This window comes from Brienomyrus brachyistius, chromosome 15 (genome assembly GCF_023856365.1).
Source record: "Brienomyrus brachyistius isolate T26 chromosome 15, BBRACH_0.4, whole genome shotgun sequence".
Classification (NCBI taxonomy): Eukaryota; Metazoa; Chordata; class Actinopteri; order Osteoglossiformes; family Mormyridae; genus Brienomyrus; species Brienomyrus brachyistius.
Genome location: NC_064547.1, coordinates 20,104,459 through 20,127,956, shown reverse-complemented (window position 1 = coordinate 20,127,956; position 23,498 = coordinate 20,104,459). Strand labels below are relative to the sequence as shown.

The window sequence follows — 23,498 nt, the reverse complement described above, 5'->3', positions numbered from 1 at the left end:
CACGGGTAGCTCTTCTGTTTTAGATGTGCCATGCCATTTATTTGGTTGCGATTTGGCAGTCTGGGCCGGTTCTTCCCACTGGTTGGTAGTACCTTGTTTGCCATTGGTTCACCTCCTCCTCCATATCTTTCTGCCACACTTCTTCAAATCACCATTTCTGATCTGTAGCCTGTGCTCTTACATTCACGGTCCTGAACAAACAGAGCTCCGTTACTTTGTTGAGGCTGAGGAGTCTTGTACTGTCTCCATTCTCAAACTGGGATATGACTAACTTAAATTCCTCTGCCAGGAAACCACAACTATCTGGGTACTTGAAAGTGGAGACCCTTTGCTAGTACGAGTGGGGAACTGAGCACTACGCCACCTACTGGTGTGTCCGATATGACTTGGATAATAGAAACATGTCAGCTGGTGAGTTGGACTCTGAGCATCGTTTTGGTTCTTGTTGTGCATCTCATTTTAACTGTGAATAAATCAGGCGTGTTTAAGTAGTTCGACTCACTGGAAGATGGGAGAGACCAGCATGATGTCTGCAGCATTCCTCTCTTGGCAGAATGGCTGAATCTCATGAAAGAGAAACATAAAGCCATGGAATAGAATATTAAATCAATCTCTGCTTCCTTATAACCAGGGCAGCGAAGAGACCACAGTGTTGTGGGTCCTGAGTCAGGTTCTGGAACTCTCCACTGGAGGGCTGCGCCTTCCTCATTCATCCCCGTAGTCTGATGGGCCTGGTCATTTTTTAGTATTATTGAATATATGGGATATTTTCAGAAGCTTGATTTTTATTTTGTGGGGGCCTGGAGCCTATCCCAGGCAGTACAGGGGACTGGGGGACACCCTGGGCAGGGTATTTACATTGAATGATTGTTTTGTGCGTGTCATTTAGCCAGAGGAAACTCCCGCAACATGGTGAGAACATGCAGAAGATACCGTCCCACACCCCACTGCCCCAGCATTGTAAACATTCAGTAGATGATAACATATGGTTCTTGGCCCGGATATTTAATCTGCTGTCAGATAAGTGATACAATTAGATGATTTTTCAATATGTTACAATTTTGAAGGCATGTTTAAAAATACTTCGATGCGTTTCTTGTGCTGCGCATAAACATGAAACATATTTAGTCTTACTGCAGTCTGAATAGAGATATCTAGGCAGTAGTTTGCAAATTTCGCACAAAGCTGAAAGAAACGGGTCTGTCTTCGGTTCCGCTCCTCCTTTTCGGATCAAAAGTCGTAAATCTTTATCGCAGATTCCCCAAGGTCTGACAGTATTTTTTCCCATTGTTTTCCTTGTAGATAACAATAATAACTTTATACATAATTATACAAACGTGAGCACGCCTGGTTCTATAATGTCTCCGTAAAACAAACCGCTAACTATCTCCAGCTGCTTTATTTCTGTCCTCGGTTCCTCCGGCTCGGTACCGTGCGCGGCGCTGCTTTTCCTCCGGGCCGGTACCGCTCTCCCTGCCATGGTTCCTCCTGCTCGATGCCGCTCGCCGCGCTGCGGTTCCTCCGGCCCAGTGTCTCTAGCAGTGCAGTGGCCCGGCTTGTGGGGGAGGACCGCAGGCGAGGTAAACAAGCAGCCCGTCATCAGCAGGCGGCGGGAACATGGCGGCGGCGCCACGCTCGGCTGCAGCGCTCTTCCGCGGAGCCGAAGGTCGGAGGCGGCCGTGACGACCGCTGTGCCGGAGAAGACGAGCCGCGGTGAGTGCACGGACATGCGGGAACGGGCGCCTTTGCTTTTCGGACGGTTCTGGCATTTCGGCTGCGCAGTTAATCTGGAAATAGCTGGGGGAGGGGAATCTGAGCCGAGCCGTGCGCGTCAGGCAGCCTGGGGATCCGCTCAACACGGCTGCCGGAGTCTCTCGGCCGCCTGGCTCCGAAGACGGGGCACCGCGGCGGACTACCGCACGTCCGCCAGAGTCCGGGATCCGCGGTAGCAGGTCGCCGCCTTCCGCCGGAGCCTCCGCGGCACTTCAGACGGCGCCACTACTTTCGCTTTATCGCTGAGAACTTATGGGGCTCAGATGGGGTCCAGGCGCATTACCGAAGTTTGACCGGGGCGGCGCGGCCAGTCCTGATATATCACGACCGGGCTACGGGGGTGTATCCGGTAGAGAGACCCACTGGGACCGGCTGCTGGCGTGAGCCGTTCCGGGGCGCCTCCGAATGGCAAGTACGGCCTTATTTACACTGGTGCCTGGCCGAAATGTGCGTTTAGGGACCGGGCCGTAGGGGACAGGGTAGCAGGAACACGGTTACGGAGGTGACAGGCAGGCCGGCGCCCCATTTCTCCAGGCAGCGCTACCGTGACGCGCCCGGGCCTTGAAACTACATAATAAAGTCTCAGCTTTCTTGTTTATCGGGTTCATACGCGCAGGAGGGGTAAAGGTTACACCGTGTGTGTGGGTTCAAGGGTGTAGGAACCAGGGTGAACTTCTCTATCCCCCAAAAATTTTATTTGGCTCCCCCCTCCAAAACAAAAAAAACCTTTACATATAAATTAAGTTGTATGCCCCCAGTCTCATTCTTCTAGGGCCGTGTGTCTTTGTGTGTGTGGGTGAGAGGATGTGTGTGTGTGTGTGTAAAAGTGATTGTGTGCATGTGTGCGTTTGCCGTCTATCACTGCCGCGTAGCCAGATTGCCACATTATCCATGACTGCAAAACGGCACACTGTTATGTTCCGAAAGCGGCTTTATGGCTGTTTTGGGGGTAATTTAATAATAATTAAAGGGGTTCGAAGCTGGCCTCTGCTATGTGTCCCCCTTCCTTGCTGTGTGGACCTGCTCTGGTATGTGCCCTGTGATGGGCATCCCCGTCCCCTCCACTTGATGGGAATTTCTCAACCAGTAAGACCCTGAGTGACACCTTCAGTGTCACACTTTGATAACAGTGATTATCATCACTATGATTATTGCTCATGCTACACTTTGTAGCCTTGTTGAAATTACCTGCACTTTTTTGTTTGATGTACAGCTTCACACTCAACATCCTCACCCAATATAAACTGTTAATATTTACTGTGCGAGTTTCTTGGTTGTTGGTGTTGTAATAACTAATTTAATGCTCAGTGCACTTAACATTGTTTGGTTGGCAGAAGCTCCAGCTTATAGATGTGACCATTTTAAAGGGATTTGTGATCGAAACTCCACCTATTGTCTAGTGCAGTGTTTGCCAACTCGGTCCTCGGGGACCCCAGGCGAACCACATTTTTGCTCCCTCCCAGCTCCCGGGGACAGAAGGTAGTTTTTCATCACTTGATCATTGTGGGCCTGATGGTCTTCTGGAGACTTTTAAGGGATGGTTAGTGGCGCCGGGTTCGAATGGGGCGGCACCATCGCCTATACATCATTTTAAAAAAATGACATTCACGTGCTACGACACGTTAGCAGAATGGAGTACTTAAGTGTCTTGCGATAATGAGAACAAGAGCAGGAGAGTTCCCGCAGGAGAGTTCCCGCAGGAGAGTGGAACCAAGGGTGATGAATCTAAGTGCCTGGACCTTAAGTGGGATCTGAGCCCAGGCTGATGTGCTCCTTACAGGCCGAACACCTGACCTTGCTTGTCCTTAAACATTTTGCTGGATAAGTAAACATCCAGCTCGTTCTGCCTTGGACGCACTGGCGGACGATCTCCACTGGTGCACAGCTTTTAACGTTTGTGGGTTCTGGCGGTCCGGTGCCACCCTGCCTGACTGCGATGGATGTGGCGTTTCCAGATGGAGACCTAGGAAGGGTCTGTCCTGTTGAATGAGGCCTTGGGTCCGCATTGCCAACCGTCATTTTAAAGCTGAACTGCTACTTAAGAGGAGAGTAAAAAGGCAGTGGAAATGTTTGTAAATGTGAAACAGAAGTATCTTCTAAGATGGTGGGAGGTGTATCCTCCTTTTTTCGGGCTGTCCCGCTGCGGGGACACGCGCTGCTCCTCGGTACGTGCCGGGCCGAGCCGGACTTGAACTTTGGATCTGCCACAGTATTTGTGTTAGAGCAGATTGCTCAAGCGGGGGAGGTTGTGGTGTGATGCAGAGAGGGCTGTTCACCAGAGACACTGAAAGTCCCGCTTTTGGAGTCTTCAGGTTGTAAAAGCAGCACATGTTCTGTCTGAAACATCACACACACACGTGTGTGTGTGGCTCTTCTGGGCTTCCAGAAAATCACTGTCATCAGTGCTTTGTCATTCAACCAGGATCGAGTACCGGAGTGGGGGTCAGCGTCGCTGTCAGTGCTGGCAGTTGGAAATAAAAACCAGATCCACACCTGCTTAAACCAAAATAAATGTGTAGAGGAATGTGCTTCAGTGCTGGGCCAGGCGAGCTCATAGTGTGAGCCGGAGTTAAGCTACTTACCAAACTCCCTCATCGCTTGAGTAGAGTTTCACAACGTGAGAGATGTCAGTTTCGTCCGTTCGGGGTTTGAGGTGGGGATTCTATCTTTTTTTCCTGCTTTTTGCATGGGGGGTGGGTATAGAGGCAGTAGGCAGTGAGTCTTCACACACAACTTCTCCTGTTCCTGTAAAACGCTCTGCTTGTTTTACCAGGGTCCATGTTGGACTAGTTGGATGCGCTTGCTCCTAAGGATGTGTAGGTTATGCAAGCAGCCCTGCGATGGGCGTGTCTGCCACGTGTCACGCAACACCGGATTGCATCTTCCTAAAGAATCCATATAGTCGTTTGGGTAACTTGTTTTCCGTAATTCTGATGAGCCACTTTGTTCCTACGGCTGTAAGGCAAGCTGTGAAGGGCTGAAGCCCTCAGATTGGCACAGCAGTCGTGCGTATGTAGCCCAGTTAGTTAGGACGCTGTGCCTGTGATCAGAAGATTGTTGGTTCAAATCCCAGGATCGACAGAGTGATTGGATGGCCTAGTAGAGGAGCTGCAGGCTGGTTATAGTGACTACAGAGGAATAAACGCAATATGCCACAGGGCAAATTTCTGCTTACAATGTGTGCAATTTATCATCGGAATGCCGCAAATCCCAGGCGTAAACAGGCTTGTACCCGGGACAGGAGGGTGAGGCCTGGATGTGTGGAGGATGCCGGTCACCAGTGACCAGCGTGCTGGAGGGGGCTGCGTTTCTGGGCTGTGTCACTCACTTCAGTGTCTGCTTGCCTTTATCATGAATTCCCATTAATTAATTAGTTAACAGTGGGTCACCTAATTCACGGAGCAATTCTGAAATTGCGCTGCCCCAAATTCTAGTTCCGTGTCGGGTTTGCGGAGTGCCCCGTTTTGCCTGGGAAGGTTTTTGAGATCTGGTCGCCCCAGCAGTACCGACGACCCCGGCCAGTGGTTAGGGTTAGTGCCAGCTTGAATCACTACTAACTGGTTTCACCAGCTCGCTTCCATCAGAATGTCAGAGTGAAGCTGCTGGCATTTCGTGATTCAGACCCACGCGATGGGAATCTCACCAGACCGCAAGCAGATCTTTCGCTAAACCCACTTCATTAGCGACACAGGTGTAAATTTCTCTGACTGCAATTTAAAAATTCCTGTTTGTGGTTCGTGATCCTCGTGCTATTGTTTTATCAGTATTTGTTGTCTAATTATCATGCAGTTACAGTAGTGGTTATCGGTGTGAGACATGCGGGGGTCATGCCCAGTCCCGGCTCCCGCTCTGGGTGGCGCTCACACTGGGGTTCCGGCTCGTACCCGGGGTCATCTGAGGTATCACTGTAAATCTCAGCACACGGAGACGCTCGGATGATAGCTCCACGCTGTCTGCTACTTTTATCTCTCTGTCTCTTGGTGGCCCTACCCTGCCCCCCGTTCACCCTGACAACGTCACTTCAGGGTGGTTGCCGTGAAAAGAAGCCTGCCGTGCACCTGGCCCGATCCCTGGGCCAGGGGGGACCGCCCCGCTGCCCTTAAATGCCCCCCAGTGGTGCATGCACATGCAGCAGGGTGACCCAATACCTAAGCGCAGATTCCTCTCAGGTTTGTTTTGCAGCTCAAACTCCGCTGTGTACCTTGAGTTTCTCCGTCTCTCTCCTTTTATGGTCATTGGCCATTTAGGCAAACAATGGTTAAGGTTTAACCAGTAAATTTTGAAAGAATTGGCCCTTGAGCTGGTGTCCGCTGTCTCTCTGATTCTCCTTAATGCGGAGTCTCCCTCCTATTTGCTCCGCGTGTCCTGATAAGTGCTGAATGCAGAGCGTGGCCCTTTCTGCTGTCGTCGTGAGGTGTGACCGTAACTGCAGTAATGCCCCTTTATTGCGCTTGAAAGCTGCAGCGGGCTCCTGGGGTTCCTTCAGTGCATTTTTATCATAGATTTTGAACATCCACACATGTGTTTTTAATGAAAAATAATCCACTCTCTGCCTGTGAGCGGGCACTGATCTAGCCCAGCCCCGGTCCGCTCTGTGCCGTCCTGTTCGCCCAGAGTCCCTTCCCCTGGGTCATGTTGGTCATGTCGCTCTCAAAGTAGCACGGTAACTTCCGCGCCAAACTTATGGACACGTCAGCTTAGTCAGAGAGGTGGCTGCTTCTTTGGGTTTCGCTCACTGCACCCTGAGCTCTTCCCTAACCGTACACGGTTGGCCTGGCCAGGATGGCAGTCCTGTCCCCAAAACCACAGGCATGCGTTGTATTATGTGTCACTGAAATGTCACATTCACATCGGAGTGCTTAGCAGTATTCCGTCCTTTTACCTGCTTTAGATAAGTTTAAAAAATGCTTCTGGAAACAAAACACGAATAGTTGTGATGCTGTCAAGGAATTTATTGTATATCCAAGGCAAAACTGTTAGTCTAGCTTCTGGGGAAATTACCAGAAAATACGTGTAGGTAGTAAAGTCCTGAAAGTGGTTTAAAATGTTTATGAGCACAGCTGCTGTGTGTAGCCGTGGGCTCATAAGTGTGCAGTATGCATGCACACCCAGAGCACAATCTGAGCACGTGAACTGTGCGTCTCCTGCACTCGCTTTGGTGATTATGCCGATCTGCTGATGCAATATTTTTTTCTTTTATTTTCAATTCTCTCGTCCTCGTTGATTTTAAAATGATTCCCTTTTGTGAAATGTGATTCTTTTTAGTCCGAAATGCTGGTTTATCGTCTTAAATGGGGATCTCCCCTAGCTCTAGCACTTCAGATCGGATGAGATGAGCCGTCGATTGGATGAGATTGTTGTCGTCCCTTAAAATAATGTTTATTAAAGCAGAACTGATACATACTGACAGTAACTGAAGTAGTATGTGAAGTAGGAGCTCATATGCAGGAGCTCTCGTCGGCGGCGGAGGACACTGTAAGGCAGAGCTCCTATTGGCGATTGGCAGAGGAGGGCACTGTAAGGCGGAGCTCCTATTGGCGATTGGCAGAGGAGGGCACTGTAAGGCGGAGCTCCTATTGGCGATTGGCAGCAGAGGGCACTGTAAGGCGGAGCTCCTATTGGCGATTGGCAGAGGAGGGCACTGTAAGGCGGAGCTCCTATTGGCGATTGGCAGAGGAGGGCACTGTAAGGCGGAGCTCCTATTGGCGATTGGCAGAGGAGGGCACTGTAAGGCGGAGCTCCTATTGGCGATTGGCAGAGGAGGGCACTGTAAGGCGGAGCTCCTATTGGCGATTGGCAGAGGAGGGCACTGTAAGGCGGAGCTCCTATTGGTGATTGGCAGAGGAGGGCACTGTAAGGCGGAGCTCCTATTGGCGATTGGCAGAGGAGGGCACTGTAAGGCGGAGCTCCTATTGGCGATTGGCAGAGGAGGGCACTGTAAGGCGGAGCTCCTATTGGCGATTGGCAGAGGAGGGCACTGTAAGGCGGAGCTCCTATTGGCGATTGGCAGAGGAGGGCACTGTAAGGCGGAGCTCCTATTGGCGATTGGCAGCGGAGGGCACTGTAAGGCGGAGCTCCTATTGGCGATTGGCAGAGGAGGGCACTGTAAGGCGGAGCTCCTATTGGCGATTGGCAGAGGAGGGCACTGTAAGGCGGAGCTCCTATTGGCGATTGGCAGAGGAGGGCACTGTAAGGCGGAGCTCCTATTGGCGATTGGCAGAGGAGGGCACTGTAAGGCGGAGCTCCTATTGGCGATTGGCAGTGGAGGGCACTGTAAGGCGGAGCTCCTATTGGCGATTGGCAGTGGAGGGCACTGTAAGGCGGAGCTCCTATTGGCGATTGGCAGCGGAGGGCACTGTAAGGCGGAGCGTCTGTCATCTTGCAGTCCCGCTTGTCAACGTACCACTTAATTTGGCTGCCTCGCAATGGCTGTCGGATGAAGCCTGTCTACCGACTGGATGCTCTTTACCCTGATGTGATTTATATATATTAGAATCCTTTTAATGGAATTTGTTTTGGTGCCGGTGCTGGTTTTACCTGTGCAGAGGTACAAAAGACAATAAATTGAATTAAAAAAATACATTTAAATACATAATTTTTTTTGCGCCATATTTTAAATTTCCTGCAGGTATGTGGGTGTGCTTACTGAAATCTGGTGTGCTGGTTCTCTGTATTTATACCATGTTAAAATGCCCCTCTTCCCGGAGGCCACGACTCTTTCTGCTGTCCCCGTCGTCACCCCCCGTCTTCTGACTGGTTAATGTTTGACTCCCCTCTCTCTCTGCCGCCTTTGTGTGCCGTAATGGGCACTAACGGTCCTCACTGATGTCTTTTATTTGATGTAGTTGGGGGTGGGGTGCCACTTGGTCGTACTGTGAACCTGCGGTCATCTGGCTGTACCGGGCCGATTCTGCCAGGCCGTGAGGTCAGGTCACCCCGACAGCCGCTTCACCTTCTTCTCCAGACCTGCTTGTCCTCCTCAGAAAGTTGGGAGCCCCCCCCCCCCCCCCAAGAGGGTCACCTCAAGGCTGGGGTTTGCGCATTGTTTAAAGGTGAGAAGCGGTCAGATTTTTGTCAGGCGACCATAAACCATGTACCGCTCCTGTGGATCTGCAGTCTCCCAAGGCTGTTCTGTCAGTGTCCGTTCCATCCATCCATTTTCCAAACCGCTTATCCTACTGGGTCGCTGAGGGTCCGGAGCCTATCCCAGAAGCAATGGGCACGAAGCAGGGAACAACCCAGGATGGGGGGCCAGCCCATCACAGGGCACACTCACACACCATTCACTCTCACATGCACACCTAGGGGCAATTTAGTAACTCCAATTAGCCTCAGCATGTTTTTGGACTGTAGGGGGAAACCGGGGTACCCGGAGGAAACCCCACGACGACATGGGGGGAACATGCAAACTCCACACACATGTGACCCAGGCGGAGACTCAAACCTGGGTCCCAGAGGTGTGAGGCAACAGTACTAACCACTGCACCACCATGCCGCCCCAGTGTCCGCTCCCCTGCTTCAAAAGTTCCCAGTTCAAGGTAAGCTTGGGTTTTTCTGTGAGGTTTGGCCAATTTAAGACGGCGACTGCTAGACCACCCGTGTTACTTCTTGTGCCGCCATGCCAGGCCACCAAGTACTTTGATGCTGGGGTGGCACTGTAGAGCCAAGCTGCTCTTGAGTCACGTTCATAAAGTGTGGGTATATACGAGCTCTGATGGGTTTTAACATTCTGGACTCCTGGTACTTTGAAAGGGTTTTTCTTTTTTCAATCAATGGAACCTTGATGGCATGGAGAAAATATCAACGGTGCTATTGCCTCACACCCTCAGGGTTGAGGGTTCGAATTCCGCCTCTGTGTCTTCTGTGTCATTTTTCCTCCTGCAGTCGATCTCTGTATTGCTCTGTGTGTGTGTCATGGACTGGCTTCCTGTCCAGGGTGTCCCCTGCCTCGTGCCCTATGCTGCCTAGGAACCGGAATAACCTGAATAATTGTATAGCAGATGGGTGGATAAATAAACGTTTCCATCCACACAAATTGCCCAATACCACCAGGAATTTAATAGGAATGGTTTCCCTAGGTACCTGTTTACCTGATGCTGTGTAGTACATCCCATAATAGCAACATTGCAATATTGGACATTAAGTTCCAGATGCTGTATGAGTGGAGTGGTCTCCATGGGGACCTGAAGGCGTGTTCCCCATCCCCATGTGGGTGGTGCATGCCATGCGCCAGGCATGAGGCGTCCTGCTCTGAGCAGCATCTCCTCCTTACGGTGCGTGTGCTGTTGTTCATCTGTTCCCTCTGCATGCTGAATGTGCAGGATCCGCATCCTCTTGGCATGCTCACAGCATTCGGCGTGTGCTGAGTTTCTGTGCCACTGTTTTAGAAAGGCCGACAAGGCCTGCGTCCCCGTTGATTCGTCTCTGGTGTAGTTTAGGTTGCCGTCTATATTTTTTCAGACGGTCGTACCTTCTAGACATTTCACGCCAATATATGGTATATAATGGTATTTTTTAAAAAAGTAAATAAAACCCTGAATCACGTAGGCTACGGTACACTTCAGAATCAGAGATCGGTGTGGAAGCTGAGCTCTAGAGAAATGAGGAGATAGCTCCTTGTTAGAGTCAAAAAAAATAATCGCCCTTGATTTATCGACACCACTGTCACTGCCTGATCTACGGCTGCATGCACACTAGGTTTCATGTATGGCGCGCATGCTCCAGCAGTTTGTGGCGCATTCACTGCACATTTTGTCTGCGTGGCATTAACCTAAGCATGCGTGTTATTCTTTGACCTTTTTTTTTTTTTTTTTGTGGGAATGATCCCTGAGGCTGAAATTGCCGCTCACACTGCACACTGCAATACGTCGCCTCAGTGCAGCATCTCTGTATTAGAAATCCTGAAGATATTATTTCTCAATACCGAGGTGTACTGTCATAGCGCCTGTGCCTACTCAGATGGGTCGTCCTTGGTTGTCGTGGATGCAGTAACGACAGAGAGAGGAGGTTTGAGTGCTTAGGCTGGGGGGTATGTGTGGGTGCATGGGCACGTAAGACACATTAATCAGACGGGTGATGTTTACACTCTGCGGGCTTTTCATAAATCTGTACCTTCATTAGGAGCTGCTTCACTGGTCCTGCATCACGTGGGCTTAAAGTGCCACCGCGCTCCCCCCCCCCCATCACCTGACTGAGGTGTGCGGGTGCATCGTCCCAGACTCTCAGTATGAGTGAGTCACAGCACGTGTCCGTATTGACTCAGCGCTCTTGGCCTGGGTCACGTGATGCCAGGTCTCAGCTTTAACTCTCCACCGCAGGAGCCCTGCGGGATCCGGGACGCCGTCTGCCATGTTCTCAGCTCTAGGTCCGGGAGCACGTGGTGGGATGGGATGATTGAGCTGCTTCTTCGCGGTTTGATCCTGCTGTGCGGTCCATGTGCCCCATGATGGAAGTTTGAAATGCATAGGGGGTTTGGCGCTGATGCTGTTTAGCCCGCGCACCTTTGTCCCACCAGTCCAGTGGAGCGGTGGTCCCAGTTCTCTGGGTGTATTCGTGCGGGCCCCCTTTACACCCCCATCCTGTGGGGTCCCAGAAACAGAACCAGGCACCGTGTGATGGGGGTGGGTGGAACCAGGCCACGGTCCGTTTCTGCAAAGCGATCTCTGGGGAGGGCTGTGTGTTTGAGCACTTCTCTTCTGTTTGCTTTCACAAACTGAAGCCACGCTGAAACTCGAACCAAAACCCCAAAAGCTGAGCATCACATTAGTTGTGTCCCAGTGCATTGTGGGTGCATTGCCTTGTTTCTCCCACCGTGAGGAAGCTTTGGAGGCAGCCCCTCTGTGTGTGTGTGTGTGTGTGTGTGTGTGTGTGTGTGTGTGTGTGTGTGTGTGTGTGTGTGTGTGTGTGTGTGTGTGTGTGTGTGATTGCCTCATTCTGTGTCATATGATTCGATGCATAATGCCCCTGAAGGGGGATACACAGCACAGTGACTCTGAGAGTCGTCCTCTGGATAAGTGAGCGATATGGGGAAGGTTCATCCCCGCTGAGTCACCAGCTCTCCATTACGAGGCCATGACTGGGCAGTTCCTCGCTTGACTTGCTAAGTCCATCTCTGAATGACGATGGAAACCGAGATTATGTATGCGTCAGCTCTGCCTCTCGGCGGTTATTTTAAGATGATCGTATCGTAACTTGCGTTCCCCTCATAAGAACGAAACTGCTGCCCTGTTTCGGCATCCTCACTGTGTTGCTCTGCGATGCGTCACACCCTGGATGACAGTATGTCCCCCACGTGCACAGTCGGCCCCACGCAAGAGGAACACTTGTCCTCTTGTGTGTTTGGTGGAAAACCTCATACGTTACCCCCCGCCCCGGTCATGCTGGTGGGGGAGGTATCTCTGCTTGTTTAGTGTGTCCTGGGTTTGCGAGGGGGCAGGGCTGCCATTTGATTTTCCTGTGTTAGCTGGACGGTACACACTAACACCACGTTGCAGGGGGGTCGTAAGCCATAAGCGAATGCCGCGCTGTGTGATCACGCGACTGGCTGGCAGGAGCTTCTTTTGGGGGGGGGGGGGGGGGCTCTGCAGCCTGATTGGCTAGGAGCAAGTAAACTTTTGACCCTGTATCAGCCGCAGTGGCATGTACAGATGGCAGGGTGAGGCCCCTCCCCCCCCCCCCCCCCCACTCCCTCCTGCTTGCATCGTGTTACAACCATGAGGGTCATGTGGGGGGGGGGGGCTCTGCCACACAGGACAGGCAGCCAGTCAGCTGAGCAGCTTGTGTGTGTGTGTGCGCGCATGTGTGCTTGTCAGCATGAACATGTGTGAGAGTGCGTTTGTGTGTGTGTGTGTGAAAGGGAGAGAGATTGTGTGTATGCATGCATCCGTGCCTGTCAGCATTTACATATTTATGCGTGCAAGAGAAATATTATGTGTGACAGTATGTAAGTGTGTGTGTGTGTGTGTCAGAGCTTGAGTGTGCAAGTGTATAACAGTCTGTAAGGGTGGCGTGTGTGAGCGTGTGTCAGAGCATGAGTGTACATATGTGTGTGCCTTCAGTATGTTCACAAAGCCAGTCTGAAGCATTGTGAACATAAAAACCTAAATGTTTCCAGCTTTTACTGTGTTCTGCGCTCCTATCTGGAGCCTTACTGATATCCGCGTGGTTACCATTTGCCTACAGTTTAACCGCTCTGCTTGCTGTGTGTGTTAGCTGTGGCTCCGCTGGTCCGTGTCTCACAACACCCCGCCTCCCGCCCCTGTTCTGTCACGGCTCTGCTACCGTTCCGGTGCGAGTCAGGCCATCTCTGCCAGTGTTTCTGTGGAATCCCCCTGTTCTCCCTGTGGTAAGATGGTAAGAGTTTCCTGCAGATCCATTCTGAGTGTTTGAATCAAAGCAAAAATCTTCTCCCCTAATCCTGGAATCAAGATGGTGAGTTCAGACATGTTTCCCCCCCTTTCTAATTACTTAACGAGCATAATTAACAAGGCGTTCTCCATGCCGTCATTTAATAAGCCTGATACTAACCCAGGAGTGGGCTCTGGGCCTGTGGGCTTTTTGGCCCTCATTAATATGCTAATACAATGTACCTCATTAATATGTTAATGAAACCCAGCTCATTAATATGCTAATGAAGCCTGCCCGCCGCTCTCCTCCCCAGAGCTGTTCTCTTGTGGCAGTTTCGTTCAGCATGTGCCGTCCTCCGCCTTTGTCACTCTAGGCTGATGGGGCGCCATGCTTCTGTTGACTGGAGGAATCTTTGCTCGATCTTCTGGCTCCAGGACACCTTGGTTGTGGCCTAAAGTTTTGTGAAAAATGTCACGCCTGTCCACATTAGAGTTTAGCTCCAGTATGGGTCGCATGTGTTTTGGATTCTCACTCTGCTTTAGTGAAATGATTTCAGACCAGGACCTTGGTCTGGCAAGTAATGCTCCACCCTAACGCTCTCACCCCCCCAACCCAACCCTCTAAGCCTCGCATCCTTCCTATCTCTCACAACCTTTCAATAAGCCATCAGTCAGCTTCCAACATCTGCAGCTGATCCGTCGTGTCGCTGATGATCGCTGATGCTGTTGAACTCCCCCCCCCCCCCCCCCCCAGAGGACATCACATTGGAGAAGCTTTGCAGGCTATAAAATGAGGGTCAAAATGTGCTTTTTTTATTGCAGTTAAGTTTTAATATATTCCTGTTTCACATTTCACTCCTTGCCTACCAGATGATTTGTCCATTTTAACGTTTGTTTCTGAGACGACGGCATCATAAACCTGTCTAAGCCGGGCAAAAATGGCCCTGTCTCTCCCGACCTACTCCCTGTAAGTACCCGGACCACTGGGGGTGGGGGGGGGTGGTAGCGAGGCCAAGGGGTTGGGCTCACGCTGTACGCCGTCACAGCCCAATTGCCACCTTCACGCAACTACTAGTGGATGATTATTGTTAACTCTGGGGAAGCTACTGACTGGCCAGGAGAGATCTCTGTCACAGTGACAGCTTTCAGTGGAAGCTCTCGTATGAAAGCTCAGTGTTTTTTGACCGCAGCTTGGCTCTGTGGGGGTGCCTAGCCGCTGGTTAACTTGGGCCTGGGGCTGCTGACAGATTTTCAGGCTGCCGGGAGGCTGGCCGTGTGCCCCGGTTGGGTATGACCAGATACTCGCGGAAGGGGTTGTGACCCCATACCCTCCTGGACGTGCTCTGCGCTCGCTATCTGCACCCGACCTCTGTGCAGGGGCAGTGATGATTGATGGTGTACGTGGGGGGATTCTCATGCCGTTCTCCATGAGGGATGAGCCCCTTCTTGTGCAGTCACGTAGGCGTCGTGATGTCACTTCCACGTGGACGATGAAAGGGTCCCTATTCTGTTTCACTTCGAGTCGGCGCAAGTCTCCCGGACGCTTCTGCAACCTTAATGATCGTGGGAAAGGTTTCTTAGCTGCACTGTGAGATCGCACCGAGGGCCTTGCTGCAGCGGGGGGCGCCGTTCGTGTGGCCACGGGGTCGTCCATTGTGGCCTTTGTGACATGTGACAAAAGGGGGGGGGGGCATCATACCATTCAAAAGGACGCTGACAGAACCTGCTGGAACCTTCTCTGCAGGCCTACTTTATGCTGGGGGAGGGGCACTTGTGGGGATAGTGTGTGTGATGTGTGTGTGGGGGTAGTGTGTGTGATGTGTGTGTCCCCTCTGGTGGTGTGGCCTGGGGTGAGAGATTCCGTCAGGTGTGTGTCAGAGAGTGAGGATGTGTGTGTCTCTAAGTGCCCGGCCAAGGCAGTGCGCTGTGTCTGGCTGGCTTGGGGATCAGGACCAGCATCTCAGCGGCGTGATGGCGAGGGCCTTCAGCAGCACCTTGCCTGTTCCTGCATGACTGCATGGTTTGGCACGCAGAGCCAATGCGGTTGATAATTCCACCGCACCCGTCACGCGTATCTTTTCGGGGGGCCGGTTGGTCATCCATCACCGGGGGGGGTCCCATCCCGCATTTGCACCCCCTCCTTGGGCCTGGGGCTTTTGTTCATTTCTCTCCCTGCCTATGTGGTTCACACGGTCAGTTCGTCCTTTTGTATGAAAACCCGCTTTTGGGGGTGGGGTAGGGTTCTCTCATCAGCCCCCCCCCGGGTGTCACTGACTGTCTGGCCTGCAGCTCCTGGTGCCGTGGGGACAGCCTGGGCAGAACTGACCTCAGATCAGCGGGCAGACCTGATGGGCAGTGTGCTGCTTCATTTACCCTGTTTACCCTTGTGACTTCTGCAGCGCGCCCTGGTCAGGACACAATCAGCAGGATTTTGTGATCATGTGGGTAGGACAGTTTCTTGGTATGGCTTCGACTGAGGACAGCCGGCATCCTCTGACAGGAACGGCATGAAACCTGCTGATTACCCCCCCCCCCCCCCCAACACACACACACACACACACACACGCACACGCACACACACACACACACGTACAGGAGCAGCCCGTATCTACCGGCACTGCTCTCCCGGTGTGTAGTTCGGCTCTTGCCCCGCACTGCGCTGTGGTTTCCCGGAATCCAGTGGTTTGTGGGCGGTCCTGTTTCCCCTTGCCCAGCCCCCCCACACACTCCCCCACTCCCTCTGCCCCCCCCCTCCCCAGTCCCCACAGAGCCCACCAGTTTAAAACATTCATGATGGCGATCGGCTTACGGTAAATGGAGGCGGTCCTGCGAGCCGGCGCTTGCTGCCAGCCACTTTAAGGCCATTACTGCCCCGTAATCGTAGTACAGGCTGGGGTGGGGGTGTGCCCCCTGGGACCAAGGGCGAGGATCCTGATGCCATACAGTGGCCTGTTTTAGCACCCGCCCCCTTTGCTTAGTGCCCGCCCCCTTTGCTTAGTGCCCGCCCCCTTTGCTGTGGCCAGCCGCTTCACCGAGTTTTGGATGGGAAGGTCACTTGGTCACACGAGTGTGGTCCAGCAGGGTCACGTGTGTTTGGGCATTTAACATAGGTTCAGTGCGTTGCTGACTTCAGCTAAACGGGAGGATTCTACAGAACGGTTCTCAGAGTGTGAGTTTGGGGAAGTGTGGCCATTGTGGTTTGGCAGGGGGGTCAGCCCGGGGCCCCCTATGAACGGGCATGAAAACGTGGGTTTTCACACTCAGTCTTAGCGTCTTTCAGAAGGCGTTTCTCACTATACTTATCGCGCTTGTCGATGAGCATTGTCATCAGGTTCCGCTGGTAACATCCCGAGTAGATCCAGCCTGAATGTCAGCCGGGCCCGGGCCGACCCGCCTTCCCACGCCGCTTGTGCCTGAGCCTGCAGACAGCACAAAACACGACCTCGTGCCGCCTACAGCCTGCCCTCCGCCTCTTAGCGTCACTGGATCGGCTGCTCAATGAACACAAAGTTTGTGTCTGAGGGTGGGGGAGGTAGCTGGTGAAATTATGCAATTTTAAAAGACATCAGTGCTCTCTCACGCCCCTTTGCTGGTCATGCCTCGTCGGTGCGCCTCGTAACGAAGACGTCCTGCTACAGCTACGGGTCGCCTTCACGTCACACGGCCTGTCAGTGCAGGGCTAGCCCCCCTGTCTGTGTGTCTGTGGCTTTTGGATGGTGATGGTTTGGTTTATGGTGACGCAGTTTGTAACCAGCCGCTTCATATGGGTTGCCTGCGGTTAGCTCTTAAACTTTACTTCGGTCTTCAGCAGCGTGGTTGTTAATTCTGTGTGTGTGTGTGTGTGTGTGTGTGTGTGTGTGTGTGTGTGTGTGTGTGTGTGTGTGTGTGTGTGTGTGTGTACGCTGGCTTACGTTGAATCCGTGCCTAATCCCTGCAACCGTCTCATTCAGCCTCTCTGGGCGTTCTCCCTCACCGCTGCCTAGGCAACCACAGCCACCCTGCGTTGCGAAAAGGCTCATGTGACAAACGTGTGACCAATGGAACAGCGGCTGGGCGAGGAAGCAGGTTCTGTGCCGGCCCATGTGCCAGGTCTCTGTAGAGTGTCACGTGACCACATTCTGACCCCTAATTCCCAGCAGGATGCATCCCCTGGGCCGCATGGGGAATCTCACTTGCACGGAGATTGCAGAGTCCCCAGCCTCTTCAGGGCGGCCCTGAGGTGGTCTGGGGGTGTCGGGGACATGAGCCTAGCCGGCCATGCTGCGGGGGCTGACGTGGGCCAGACATGCTCAAAAAGCGTATTCACTAACACCGCTAACAAATTGCATTGTTGGAACAATGCGACTGGTTCCAATTGTGTAAGTTAGTAATGGGATTTGTAGGAAAATGTTTTCCCTGAGCGGACTGTCATGGGCAGGGCAGCATTGGGCTGGCCGGCATGAACAGGGTGACCCACTTCCACAGGGATCTAAGCCGCCCTCCCTCTCTGCTCTCCCTCCGCAGTTGCTGATATGTGCTGAAGATGAGCAGCGGCAGTGACCACGCCTCCGACCCCGCGAGGGCGGAGTCCCGCAAGCGTAAGGAGGGTCCGACTGACCACCTGGGACCCAGGTAGGTGCCGAACCCGCCTTTCCCTACTGACTGGACGAGGGGGCATTATTTCTGTTCCCGAGTAGCGTCTCTTTTCAGCTGAAGCGCTGTTGGCCTTGGTGGGGGGGCGGGGATAGGGAAGGGAGGGGTAATGATGATGTCATCACCTTTCCGTGCATGTGACGAGGGCCAAGATTTACGCGTGTGTTGACACACACACACACACACACCACTCTGTCGGTGTAATAACCCCGCCCCTTTACTCCGTGTCCACAGCCCCAAACGCACCATTGAGCGGCGGAACCGCGAGCATGAGAATAAATACATCGAGGAGCTGGCCGAGCTGATCTTCGCCAACTTCAGTGACATCGACAACTTCAACGTCAAGCCCGACAAATGCGCCATCCTCAAGGAGACCGTCAAGCAGATCCGCCAGATCAAGGAGCAAGGTAGCGGGGGGACCGCGGTGCCGAGGGGTTGCCTGTAATGTGTGGTGTCACTCCATCTGGACCTGCGGATCGGCTGTATCCTGGTCCAGTGCTCTGGGCATTGGCTGGCCCAGTCGTCAGGCTAGTGCCTGATCATGGGGTCTTACTAGGGGTCCTGGGGTTGAGTCGGCTCCCTGGAAGCCGTTTGTGATTCACGGTCAGGGGGTGGGTGCGTCACTGCAGGCAGCGTCACTGCGGGCAGCGTGATGCAAGCGTGTAGCACCAGCGCAGTGACACCTACAACCCCCCCCCCAGTGGGATTCCGACCAGGGTCCCTCTGTCGCTTAACAGAGCAGTGTGGGCTCTCTGCGAGCTGCCCCAGGGAGACTCGGGCCTGCCATCCTGTTCCATTCCCTTCTCCAGCGCAGTTTCTCAATGCTCTTCTGCGATGTCGGCGAGCACCGCGGCTCAGGCTGCTGCTCTTCTCCGATGTCGGCGAGCACCGCGGCTCAGGCTGCTGCTCTTCTGCGATGTCGGCGAGCACCGCGGCTCAGGCTGCTGCTCTTCTGCGATGTCGGCGAGCACCGCGGCTCAGGCTGCTGCTCTTCTGCGATGTCGGCGAGCACCGCGGCTCAGGCTGCTGCTCTTCTCCGATGTCGGCGAGCACCGCGGCTCAGGCTGCTGCTCTTCTGCGATGTCGGCGAGCACCGCGGCTCAGGCTGCTGCTCTTCTGCGATGTCGGCGAGCACCGCGGCTCAGGCTGCTGCTCTTCTGCCGTCCGCTTCACCTAATTAGTATCCCTGGCAACCGTGCCTTCGCTGGCCTGTTTGGATTCGTGGCGCTTTGGGTAATTAGGCTGACGTTTCCTTCGAATGTCCCCACTGTGCCTCTGCAGGAATGATTGAGTTCTAATTTTATCGGTTTTTGAAAATCGCTAATCAGATGTCAGCAGCGTGGGAAGCTTAGTAATTTGGAGTTTTTCGCATTTTTTTTCTTGTATAAATTTTTGCCTTCGGTACGGAATGCTGGAAGTGTTGGGAATAGCACTGGCTTACAGGATGCCTCTGTGCTGACGCAGTGGAGAATCACGCTTCAGAGTGTTTTCCTTTGTGTGGTATTCCAGTGTGACTCGCTTGGGAAGGCTGGCACGTCGACCTCGTTCCAGGATGCTCTCTTACTCTAAACGGGCTCCTTAGCCTCTCTGACACGGGCCCCTGTCCCGTGAATGTGGGCCCCTGTACTGGGACCCAAACACACCAGCCGGCCTGTGACTGTGACTTTGTTCTGTGGATCTGACCTCATTTCGGCAGACGCGTTGGGGGAACGATGTCTGGTGGTGATGGGCCCCACGGGGGCCAGAACCAGAGGGGTCATGGGTTTAACCCTGACCCTGTCGCTGACGTTTCACGTATGTTTATAGCGTGTATTGCTTGTTATTTCACAGTTTTTCAGGCTGTTCTGGCTGTATAAGGTATCCTCTGAGTGTCACATTAAAGTTTTGCCGATTCTTTACGTGGGGACGTTGGGGAACGGGCCCTGAAGTGGAGCGGGTGCTGATTCAGCCCTCTGTGGGGGTGTTAGGTACCTTAACTCCAGTATGCCCCTCTTACACACCTTTCCACAGCCTGTCTGCTGTGCCCTAAAGCACACCTCCCCCCTGACAGTCTGTCCAGTCACTGACTCTGTACGAGGCTATAGTGAAAGTGACCCATCGCTGCTTAAACTGGGCAATCTCGAATGTTCTTCTCTTGCTTCAGTTGAAGCACCAATACAAACCAGTTACCTTTACACCAGCTGTGATTTCCTGGCTGGGCTATGGGTCCCACTCAGCCTGCAGGGGGCCCTGGGAGCTCGTCCCCTTGCTTGGCCCCATGTCCTGTGTGCTGTTAGCTAGAGTAACCGCGGAGAGACTGACCGAGCCCCCTGTCCCTGGCCTCGCGTTTCCCCGCTGACCACACTCTCTCCTCCGCCGCGTCCGGAATGTGGTGGGCTCTTCTTACCGCGTACCCCACTCTTTAGTATCCTCCTTCCGTCTTTCCTCGCTCATTCCAGGATCTTTCCTGGAATAGTGGGGGAACATCCTGGGGTGCTTTAACGCGCGATTTGCATCCTGACTCACCCCTACCGATCTCCCCCCCCCCCCCCCCCCCCCCCCGCAGAGAAGTCCTCCACGGCAAGCGATGAAGAGGTCCAGAAGGCTGACGTCTCGTCCACGGGGCAGAGCGTCATCGACAAGGACGCCCTCGGACCCATGATGCTGGAGGTGGGTGTTTCGGCTTGGCGGGGGTCTGGGGGAGTGCCGACGGGTGGCACACGCTGTCAGCGCAGGGAAAGTGGGAATCGCTGGTGCGTAGCAGGACGGATAAGCCCCATGTGGCAGACCATGTCACTGCACTCTGTATCGAGCCGAGCATCTGGGAAATGGAGTTAGCTAAGCTGCTGCGCCTTGGCTGTGATGAGCTTAATCATTAGCCATGGCTTTACATTCCAAACATTCGGCTGTGTTCCGGGTCTGGTTCACGACCCTGGATCAGTGTTGCCTTCCGGGTCTGGTTCACGACCCTGGATCAGTGTTGCCTTCCGGGTCTGGTTCACGACCCTGGATCAGTGTTGCCTTCCGGGTCTGGTTCACGACCCTGGATCAGTGTTGCCTTCCGGACCAGAGAGAGGTTCAGAGTAGGTGTGAGCACCAGGCAGAGGGAGAGTGTCTATCTGTCTGTCGAGACCCATGAGTGGAAGGAGCACTGAGGTTGTAGTGCCGGCCTTGGACCACGGTGCAGGACGAGGTGGGCGTGGCACGGTCGCCCCCTTTTCTAGCGTTGATTAGCTCACTACAGACAGAGGGTGATTTACCTGGGGTACTTGGTTTTTCTGTCATTCTCTGTTGTCGTTCTGTACCTCTTTGCTCCCAGATGAGGATTAACTGGACAGCGATGTGGGATTACCGCAAACCCCCCCCCCATTGTGGAGGTCGGCCACCCTGCCGTATGGGGAACCCTCGCTCACTCTATAGGGCAGGAGCACAATTGTGTTAATCATATTGGTGAATCTTCAGGATGGCTCAGTGGGCTAAGCCTCTGCCCCATGTGATCGGAAGGTTGCTGGTTTGCATCCTGGGCTCGGCACTAAGCTCTTAACCCATATGATCCCTCCGAAAATCTACAGGGTCACTTGATGGAGGGCTAACCAAGCTTTAATCTTGCATATATATGTATGTGTGTGTGTGTCATAAAAGGAGAGCATGGTGGAATATGCAAAAAGAAGCATCCAGCGATGCATGAAAAGATGCGTGGCAAATTCTTATTTTTTTTCACATTACTGTAACACCCCCCCCCCCCCCCCCTCCCCTCCCGAACTGCACAGGCCCTGGACGGGTTCTTCTTCGTGGTGAACATGGAGGGGCACATCGTCTTTGTGTCTGAGAACGTGACGCAGTACCTGCACTACAACCAGGAGGAGCTAATGAACACCAGTGTGTACAGCATCCTGCATGTGGGCGACCACGCCGAGTTCATCAAGAACCTGCTGCCCAAGTCACTTGGTGAGCCTGTCCACCACACCCACAATGCACTGCTTCCGCCATGCTCCGCCCTCATTATGCTCCGCCCCCACCATGTTCTTTTCCTGAGGATGTTCTCATTGCTAACGCACACTGGTGGTTTCTTCTGAGTGCACGTGGCACGTGTGACCTAGCTGGTGCGGGCAGCGGGCCCTGGTGTGACGCCCCTCTCCCATGCCGCCCTCCCCAGTGAACGGCGCCCCCTGGTCCGGTGAGAACCCCCGCAGGAACAGCCACACATTCACCTGCCGCATGCTGGTGAACCCGCAGTGCGAGGCAGACGAGGAGGCGCGCGGCGGCGCAGAGACACGCCAGAAGTATGAGACCATGCAGTGCTTTGCGGTGTCTGAGCCGCGCTCCATCACCGAGGAGGGAGAAGGTGAGTCTCCGTTGCTGAGGGGGATTCCCTGGGGGGCCATACGGGAGAGGCAGGGCGAAAGCTTGTGGAGTGGAGTGGGACGGGTCCTGCCGCGGTGCCACTCTGCTCCAGCGGCCGCAGCTGACCTCGTTTCTGTCCGCTTCTCCCTCCAGACCTGCAGTCATGTCTGATCTGCGTGGCCAGGAGAATCCCCATGAAGGAGAGACCGGTGGCTCCGTCCCAGGAGAGCTTCACCACCCGGCAGGACCTGCAAGGTGCGGGGGTGCCCGCTTGAGCGCAGGCGGGGCGGGGCGAGGTGGGGTGGGGCGGTGGTTCTGCCTGTTAGGGGTGCAACAGATCACAAAGCCCATGGTTCCGATCATATCACAGTTTTTGAGGCACGGATCGGATCATTTTTCGTATCAGCGAGAGGGGGACGGACAAGGACATCCGTCATCACCTTTACTGTCTTGTGCCGAAATCACGACTTATTTCTCTCTTCATCTCAACATAGCAACAAGCTGTTCTCTCGAGCAAAAGTTCTTGATCGCGAAACAAAACTTATCATTTTAGGAAAACAAAAGTTACAATTGCACACGCGAAAGAGAGAAGCAGACTCCATTAAAATGCTGTGGCTGATGCTATTGAATCTGTGCAGGTTTTTGTATTGCAATCCAGTCAAATCAAAATTTGCTCCCTATGTGCAATAAAGGGGGGGGGCATTCTCCCCCATTGTGAGAAATAAATGTCAAGCCCTGAATGCATGTCCTTTGGACCTCGGTGACACCTAGAATTAGGGAACTGCTGCTTTACAAAGTATCAGAGGCTGCAAAACTGTATTTTTTCACCGTTATGTTTCAACTTTCCATTTAATCTATGGGAAGGATCCATGCAGATCACAGCTCAATCACGGTATATTCAGCCATTAGTGCCCGCGTCAAACCACTCGGATCGTTCCGGAAGGAAGGCAGCTTTCTGTTGTTTTGCTCCATGCCCCTGCTTGTTGAGTTAGCGGTGGCTCTGCCCTTGATTCTGCCCCCAGGCAAGATCACCTCACTGGATACCAGTCTGCTCCGGGCCTCCATGAAGCCGGGCTGGGAGGATCTAGTGCGACGCTGCATCCAGCGCTTCCACCTGCAGAGCGACGGCGAGATGTCCTTCGCCAAGCGGCACCAGCAGGAAGGTGAGTCGGGCTCGGCCCAGGCCGGACAGCGGCGGCATCGCACATGCCGACGCACTGCATCTCACGCCCCTGTCCCCCCCTCCTGCAGTGTTGAGGCAGGGCCAGGCCTTCAGCCCTATGTACCGCTTCTCTCTGTCCGATGGTACCATCGTGTCGGCCCACACCAAGAGCAAGCTGGTGCGCTCGCCGGCCACCAATGAGCCGCAGCTCTACATGTCACTGCACGTCCTGCAGAGGTGAGCATGCCCCCCCTCCCGCCCTA

General features: G+C 53.6%; 1 protein-coding gene across 3 annotated transcripts in view; it reads left to right on the top strand.

Moving 5' to 3' along the window:
- ncoa2 (nuclear receptor coactivator 2) overlaps nucleotides 1-23,498 on the top strand; it is a 42,701-nt gene that overhangs the window by 2,234 nt on the left and 16,969 nt on the right. For 2 of the 3 annotated variants that reach the window (XM_048976005.1, XM_048976003.1), the window contains exons 1-9: nucleotides 1,098-1,713; nucleotides 17,622-17,729; nucleotides 17,985-18,157; nucleotides 20,296-20,399; nucleotides 21,500-21,677; nucleotides 21,886-22,074; nucleotides 22,227-22,328; nucleotides 23,096-23,236; nucleotides 23,325-23,472. In XM_048976005.1, coding sequence (XP_048831962.1) covers nucleotides 17,641-17,729; nucleotides 17,985-18,157; nucleotides 20,296-20,399; nucleotides 21,500-21,677; nucleotides 21,886-22,074; nucleotides 22,227-22,328; nucleotides 23,096-23,236; nucleotides 23,325-23,472 — 1,124 coding nt within the window. In that variant the 5' untranslated portion in view covers nucleotides 1,098-1,713; nucleotides 17,622-17,640. Of the gene's footprint in view, nucleotides 1-1,097; nucleotides 1,714-17,621; nucleotides 17,730-17,984; nucleotides 18,158-20,295; nucleotides 20,400-21,499; nucleotides 21,678-21,885; nucleotides 22,075-22,226; nucleotides 22,329-23,095; nucleotides 23,237-23,324; nucleotides 23,473-23,498 lie in introns of those variants that run through there. The other variant, XM_048976004.1, reaches the window with a different exon arrangement.